The sequence below is a fragment of the Notolepis coatsorum genome (genome assembly GCF_963971535.1).
Source record: "Notolepis coatsorum genome assembly, chromosome: 20".
Lineage (NCBI taxonomy): Eukaryota > Metazoa > Chordata > Actinopteri > Aulopiformes > Paralepididae > Notolepis > Notolepis coatsorum.
Window position 1 is genome coordinate 27,595,729 of NC_140184.1, and position 8,329 is coordinate 27,604,057.

At 45.0% G+C, this 8,329-nt stretch overlaps 1 protein-coding gene across 1 annotated transcript in view; it reads right to left on the bottom strand.

The window, feature by feature from the left end:
- Positions 1 to 798: 798 nt before the first annotated feature.
- tnfaip8l3 (tumor necrosis factor, alpha-induced protein 8-like 3) overlaps positions 799 to 8,329 on the bottom strand; it is a 76,255-nt gene continuing 68,724 nt past the window's right edge. Inside the window, 3 exon segments of the mRNA XM_084337442.1 lie at positions 799 to 2,334; positions 2,336 to 2,509; positions 2,511 to 2,554. Of these exon segments, the coding sequence (XP_084193568.1) occupies positions 1,984 to 2,334; positions 2,336 to 2,509; positions 2,511 to 2,554 (569 nt within the window). The 3' untranslated portion in view covers positions 799 to 1,983.

Here is an 8,329-nt window from a genome sequence, read left to right on the forward strand (position 1 = left end):
CAGCCGAAGGTTGGTAGCGATGAAAGACTGGGATGTGGTTTGTGGTTAGTCAGGGATGTGGTTTGGCAAGGAATGTGTTGTTTTATCCTTGCTTTCCCCATAAAACCTATTGTTAATTGTTGTACTGAAGTGTTGTTCATATTGGGGTTGAAATTAGGGGTATGATGACATCATACCAGGGGTGTAAAGTACTTGAGTAATTGTACTTTGTTACAAACTTACAATACTTAAGTACTGTTTTTGGGGATTTGTACTTTACTCGAGTATTATTAGGTTTGTATACTTGTACTTTTTACTCCTTACATGCAGACCTACAAAGTACAAATTACAAATCTCGCAGGTCCAACTATTTTAATTAGTATATTTGTTTCTCTGGCCGAACTAACGTTAACGTTATTAACTTTAATTAATTAATTAATCCTGCGGCCGCACTTTATTTAAAAACAGCCAATCAAATCCCCATCAATGGAAAATGAACCCGCCCATACCCATGCTGATTGGTCCTTGTGCAAGACTAGAAAGCGGGGACCTTTGATTAAACACCTGCTATCAGAAGAATAGAGTCAGAAAAAAAGTTTTTACTTTTTAGTACATTTAAAAGTAGAAACTTTTTTACTTTTACTCAAGTGTGTTTTTAGCCAGATACTCTGACTTTTACTGTACTTGAGTACGAATTTGAGATGGTACCCATACTTTCACTTAAGTATAATTTCTGGGTACTTTTTACACCCCTGCATCATACACCATTCATCCTCGCTCCCTGAAGTGTTGTATTACAGTCAAAAGAACTGCAACACACAGGTTTACAAGTAATCTTTAATAAAAGACAAAAGTGTTACACCCTGGTAAAGACATTACACCAAGACATCACACACACACACACACACACTGTATCATCGTTGGTCTTATGTACAAACACATGATTCAAGCTGATACACATACACTCACATATACCCACACACACACGCACGCACGCACGCACGCACGCACGCACGCACGCACGCACGCACACACAGCAAAGTTCGTCAAAGTCAATCCAGGGGATTCTCTTTTTCATTGCAACTGCAATTAAAGTAAAAGATCAGACAAATCTTCATAAGTCAACTATAGTAGTGATGAAGTGACTCCCCCTGGCGTGGCGATAAGGAGCTGTGCTCAACCATACTGTAGCTGTGGCACCGTGCAAAAGTAGAATGTAGAGTTTATTTGGAAACCATAACACCAGAGGAACAGAGTTATCACGAAGGCATTTTGACAGCTGCAAGACCACACATTTACATATTTGGCAGGAAATTGGCTTTGATTGGTCAGACCTACTCATGGACATTGCATTTGTAAGACACCATGATGTCTGTAATAGGGGATAGCAAGGGCGGGAAATAGATTACTGTATTTACAGTGCATTCATTTTGGGCTGAATTCAACCATTAAGCTTCATGCTCCCAACACATCGATAAAAACCTTCTGACTGGGGACATCACAGACGTTGAACTTGAAGACTGAACAAACACACCTCATTATCATCCATAGCCCAATATCCCTACTTCTTTTGGCCATTGGTACAGTATACATTGGTACATGAAGACAACATAGGTTCATATAATGCATAACATTGATGTGATGCGAAGCAGGTGATTGGCTGTCCAGTGTGGAACAACATTGTGCTGAGAGGGAACATAATATACAGTAAATCCCCTCTCAAACAGCCATGGCATCAGATCAACTGACTCCATATAAACTGATGAATGGGAAGAGAGGAAAAGAGAGAGGAAAAGGGGGGGGGGGGGTGGGGGGGGGTAAGAGGAAAGGGGGGGGTAAGAGGGACAGAAAAAGAGAAGAATGAGAAAGATAGAGATATAACTTGGCAGCAGGAGGTGTTCAAGGAGGAGAGCGCCTGGAGGATGAGAAAGAGAACAAAGAGTGAGAACAGAAACAGGAGAGAGCTCGGGGGGGGGGGGGAAGGACAAGGCCAGGGGTGAAAGCTTAAAGTGTTCCTTCGTCCAGCAGCTTGTTGATGCCGCTGCAGATCTTCCTCAGATAGAGTCTGTACTCCTCCCTGTGCCCGTACAGCTCCGCCAGGAACTCCCCGTGGGCAAAATGGTTAAAGACGTGATCGATGCGGGCGTGCGAGCGCGTGGTCAGGTGCTGCTCCACCAGGGTGTGCAGCAGGTCCCTGCATTCCAGCAGCAGCTCCGACAGAATATTCCTGTCAAAGGTGTACTCCACCTCGTAGAAGCTGACCGCCGTCATGGCTGCCTGGTTGATCTTCTTCTTGAACCTATCCACCGTGTCCAGCTCGTCGGGGTTGAACTGGTGGTTGCGGTAGAGGATGCCGGATCTTCAGGGCGATCTTGATGACGTCCTTGATGATCTTGTGGGCCTCCTTCTTGCTCTGGGTGAACTCGCGGCTGGCCTTGTAGAGCTCGTCCAGGATCTCGCTGCTGGTGTCGTCTGTCAGCAAGTTGGCCACTGCCATGGTCGCCATCTTACTCAAGATCTTCTTTTGGGTTTTGGGCCTGCATGGTGAGGGAGCGGGAGTTGAAACTCTCCTGGCCTTCAGAGAGAGAGCGAGAGAGCGAGAGAGAGAGAGAGAGAGAGAGAGAGAGAGAGAGAGAGAGAGAGAGAGAGAGAGAGAGAGAGAGAGAGAGAGAGAGAGGGAGAGAGAGAGAGAGAGAGAGAGAGAGAGAGAGAGAGAGAGAGAGAGAGAGAGAGAGAGAGAGAGAGAGAGAGGGAGGGTTAGTTCAAAAGGCCATTCAACCACCCACTCTTCACTGTGTGATTATTCTTCCTGCCAGAGGGGAAGATGATTTAATAATACCAAACAAACAGAATAATCAGATGAGTCACGTTTGAACCTCGTCCTCCCACTGAAATTAGAGCACTTTAAGTACTGCAATATTCTGGTAGTTAAACCTTTTTCAGACAGGTACCAATATTTAATGAATTTAGACGACTGGGATCCATTTTGGGTTCCGAGAAGTGATACATTTAGTCTGTTATTCTTCTCCTCCAGACACCTCTCAGTTTCTACACTCTTATATTTTCCCTAAAATGCAGGCAAAATATCCTTTGTCATTCACAGTGTTGTCACATGTAAGCCTGGACATAAATATCAATAATGTAAAACTGTTAAAGCCTTATACTACTAGGGCGGTTAGGTGGCCGAGCGGAGATTGCGTTCGTCACCAGCCCCGGAGCTGTGAGCTCGATTCGCCTGTTCGAATCCAGCTCACAGCTCCGGGGTTGTCACCAGCTTGGCTGGCCGTCTGCACTGATACAATTGGCTGTATCAGAGGGTGGGAGAAGCTGGCGGGGTGGGTCCGGGTCGTTGTAAACAGCGACTCCTACAGTTCGGTCGGGGCGCCTGCTAAGCGCGGATTGGACGTGAGGGGGATAGTGTGGTCCTCCCACACGCTACGCCCTCTCAATGAGAATCCGCGCTGCCAGGTGAAAAGAAGCGGTGATTGGCTGGACGTGTGTCGGAGGAAGCACGTGGTAGCCTCCACTCTCCCAGATGATCTGACTGTGGGGGGTAAGTGCGCAGCGATCAGGAAGGGACTGGGAATTGGCATACGACTAACATTGGGATGGGAGAAAATTGGAGGAAAATGGAGGGGGAAAAAGACCAAAAAAAAAAAAAAAAAAAAAGCCTTATACTACTATTTCTATATCCATGAATATTTAATATTTTCACATAGATTTTGGAAGTTGAAATTCTCTTGGTCCACAACTTGAAGTATAGCTCGATTATTTTTTATTATTATTTTTACATTAACACTTGTGACCATCGCAAATCATCATGGCTCGTATGAAACCTTGTACGTATAAATCCTTCTGTCAGTAAATGCCAGAATGAAAACATGTTACAGATTGGGCTTTCAAATTATTCATGTAAAATCATGCAAAGCCTAATAGAGAACATGCTCTAAATGAACAGAGGGTACAGTATATGAAACTATTATTTCTTTTGAACAGATGAACAGATTTGCAGCCACATTCTGTGGAAGGGTGGAGGCTTTCCTGCCCTGGCAGAGGCGTGCCAGTGGTCTGAACTTCCAGAGGAATGACTGTTCTGGAAAACGGCCAACATCTGTCTCTGTGTGATTTTAGAACGATAAGAACTCCTCTGTGAAGTCTCTCTGCTTTACAAGTGTAGATTCATCACCCCTGCTGCCACACTGCATCAGAGCTGCTCAGATACACTGCCCAGCAGAGAGGCTGTGTCTGGATGGTATTCAGGAATGCCAGCAGGTCTGTGTCAGATGTGTCCGCACGCATGTGAGGAGTGGAAGGCTTGGCTGGGGGAGACAGAAGCTGGGGGAGACAGAAGCTGGGGGAGGAGAGAAGCTGGGGGAGGAGAGAAGCTGGGGGAGGAGAGAAGCTGGGGGAGGAGAGAAGCTGGGGGAGGAGAGAAGACTAGGGGAGGAGAGAAGACTAGGGGAGGAGAGAAGACTAGGGGAGAAGAGAAGACTAGAGGAGGAGAGAAGACTAGGGGAGAAGAGAAGACTAGGGGAGGAGAGAAGACTAGGGGAGGAGAGAAGACTAGGGGAGGAGAGAAGACTAGGGGAGGAGAGAAGACTAGGGGAGGAGAGAAGGGGAGGAGAGAAGACTAGGGGAGGAGAGAAGGGGAGGAGAGAAGACTGAGGAGAGAAGACTAGGGGAGGAGAGAAGGGGAGGAGAGAAGACTGAGGAGAGAAGACTGAGGAGAGAAGACTAGGGGAGGAGAGAAGACTAGGGGAGGAGAGAAGACTAGGGGAGGAGAGAAGACTAGAGGACAGAAGACTGAGGAGAGAAGACTGAGGAGAGAAGACTGAGGACAGAAGACTGAGGACAGAAGACTGAGGACAGAAGACTGAGGAGAGAAGACTGAGGAGAGAAGACTGGGTTTTATTTAGGTACCACCCAGCTACAATTACACACCAGATAACTCTGCTATTATGATTAAAGATGTGGAAAAAGTCTTCACTTTTTTTCTTTCCCCCTGAGCAGCGTGTCAGCCTCTTCCTCCTCCACACACAGAGAGAGAGAGAGAGAGAGAGAGTGAGAGAGAGAAAAAAAGTTACTCTGTCTGTCTGTCTGTCTGTCTGTCTGTCTGTCTGTCTGTCTGTCTGTCTGTCTGTCTGTCTGTCTGTCTGTCTGTCTGTCTGTCTGTCTGTCTGTCTGTCTGTCTGTCTGTCTGTCTGACTGACTTTTGTTATCATTTACGGGGGAAATTAGTGCTGAAGAGTGATTAAGAGAGAATCTGTCCTGTTCTTATACGGATGGCATTTCTTGTGACATTTCATGCCTTGTTCTGAAGCAAAATGGCATTTTGTGTACAGTATGTGACATTTAAAGCCTAATTAGAAGGCCTACAGTATGTACAGTATATATATATATATATATATATATATATATATATATATATATATATATATATATATATATATATATATATATATATATATATATATATATATATATATATATATATATATATATCTGTCTGAAGTGAGAACACATTCTCAAAAAGCAAAGGCAAAAAGGAGTAACTTCAGGGGCAACGTTGCAGGGCAACATGGCAGCAGGACATAATATTTTAACAAGGTCTGAATATGGAAAACTCCTGGAAAGTCAAAAACCCCCTGACCCTCAGATGTCCCACACATAGACTGTAATTTTGCATGCTGTTTGAATAGTGACCCTGGGATATTTAACTGTGGTTACATCCGTGTCACAAGCATTTCCCCGTCTCTGACTGTGAGGCAGCTCTCTGTTCTACACAGTGTGGAGCCCGCGGGATGGAACCTCTCGTCTCCACGCCACACACCGATGCCACTGCATTGCCGCCGCAGACGTCTCGGTTGGTTGTGATCAAATGACTGACGATTACCATTGAATGATAACCAATGAGCCACGCTGATGCCACTACTCGTGGGGGTCACCTATAATTAACCCCACCTCCCTGTGTCTATACTGATCGGCAGAATGCATGGTGAAGAAGGGCGTCTCGCGTGAAACGCCCACGTGGCAATAAAACAAAGTGGCCTGGGAACGCTGTCCTGGTCTCTTCTTTTTAGGAAATACACGAGAATACATGAGAATAGTAGGAAAATCATCTCTCTGATTCCTAGCTGTAGGAGAGAGGGGTGCATGTCTCTCTCTTTTTCTGTTTCACTCTCTCTGTTTCTCTTTGTCTCTCTCTCTTTCTGTCTGCTCTCTCAATTAAATTAAATTCATAGATAGTTATTCATATTATTTATTATTGTTATATTGTAGAAATGTGTGCATTGAAATGTCTGTGAAGTCTTGACGACATTGAAAATGAGGGTGACCTCAATTGTCTTTTCGAAAATAAATAAAGCGTTGAAATTAAATGAAATAGAATGTTCACATAATACTGACTGAACTATCCGTGGGCACAGGAAGGCTGAGGCTGTTATCTTCAGTGAAGTTATCTTCACAGGAGATGTTGTTCCCATTTTACGGTGTGCTCGTTGAGACCAACCAATTGCAATGCGTTTTACAAATAAACCTGGCTTGACTTGAATGTCTGCTTCATGACTCAAATAGGTAAGTGTGCTGTGTGCTTCAACCCTGCACCCCTACAGCTATTATCAAATGACTGCAACAACATGGATATCTTCTCTCTCCCTCGTTATACCAAAATTGATCTGCGAATACGGCCCTAACGAGTCACAGTTTGGCTCTTATCGGAGTCGTGCAAGCCTGATTGGATCCATTCAGAACAAAGCCTAGACTAACGAAGCCTCTGTGTTCCCCCATCACGGCGCCTGTTCTCACAGACACCGCAGGCAGCCATTGATTCCCTGGCCTTGACCTCTGCTCTTACCAGCCCAGACTGCGGAGGAGAGAGTGAGACGTGAGAAGAAGAACCTGTGTTAAAGTAAAGGGTGAGAGAGGAGAGGATGTGTGAGGAGGTGACTCAGAGTCTCTTTTTCTGTTTCACTCTCTCTGTTTCTCTTTGTCTCTCTCTTTCTGTCTGCTCTCTCAATTCAACTCAATTCAAATGTGTTTATAGGCATTCATGTAACAAATGATGAATTAACAGTATTGCCAAAGCGGTTTACAACATAATGTAGAATGATCATGTTAATACTCTTCATTTGATTCAATCTCTCCCCTCTCTTCCTCTGTCTCTATCTCTCTCTTTCTCTGTCTCTATCTCTCCTCTCTCTTCCTCTGTCTCTATCTCTCCTATCTCTTCCTCTGTTTCTATCTCTCCTCTCTCCTCTCTCTTCATCTGTCTATATCTCTCCTCTCTCTTCCTCTGTTTCTATCTCTCCTCTCTCTTCATCTGTCTATATCTCTCCTCTCTCTTCCTCTGTCTCCATCTCTCCTCTCTCTTTCTCTCTCTCTCTTCCTCTGTCTATATCTCTCCTCTCTCTTCCTCTGTCTCCATCTCTCCTCTCTCTATATATCTCATCTCTCTTCCTCTGTCTATATATCTCCTCTCTCTTCATCTGTCTCCATTTCTCCTCTCTCTCTCTCTCTCTCTCTCTCTCTCTCTCTCTCTCTCTCTCTCTCTCTCTCTCTCTCTCTCTCTCTCTCTCTCTCTCTCTCTCTCTCTCTCTCTTCCTCTGTCTATATCTCTCCTCTCTCTTCCTCTGTCTCCATCTCTCCTCTCTCGTCCTCTGTCTCCATCTCTCCCCTCTCTTCCTCTGTCTCTCTCTTCCTCTGTCTATATGTATCTCCTCTCTCTTCCTCTGTCTATATATCTCTCCTCTCTCTTCCTCTGTCTTCAGCTCTCCTCTCTCTTCCTCTGTTTCTCACATAGTTACGTCTCTCTTCCCCTGTCTCTCCTGTCTCTTCCTCTATATCTTCTCTCTCTTCCTCTGGCTCTGTCTTCCTCTGTCTCTTCTCTCTCTATCTCTGTCTCTCTTCCTCTGTCCCTGTCTCTGTCTTCCTCTGTCTCTCTCTTCAGCTGTCTCTGTCTTCATCTGCCTCTCTCTCTCCCTCTGTCTCTCTCTTCCTCTGTCTCTGTCTCTCTCTTCCGTTGTCTCTCTCTTCATCTGTCTCTCTCTTCCTCTGTCTCTGTCTTCCTCTGTCTCTCCTCCTCTGTCTCTTATCTCTCTTCAGCTGTCTCTGTCTCTGTCTTCATCTGTCTCTGTATCTCTCTCCCTTTGTCTCTCTCTTCCTCTGTCTCTGTCTCTCTCTGTCTCTCTTCCTATGTCTCTATCTTCCTCTTTCTCTGTTTCTCACATAGATACATGTCTCTTCCTCTGTCTCTGTTTCTCCTACTCCCATACACCTGCTTATTATTGGTGTATGTTGTTCTGAATAAGAGTGTAAAATTGTAAAACATTTGTAAATGTGCTATTTATTGCAA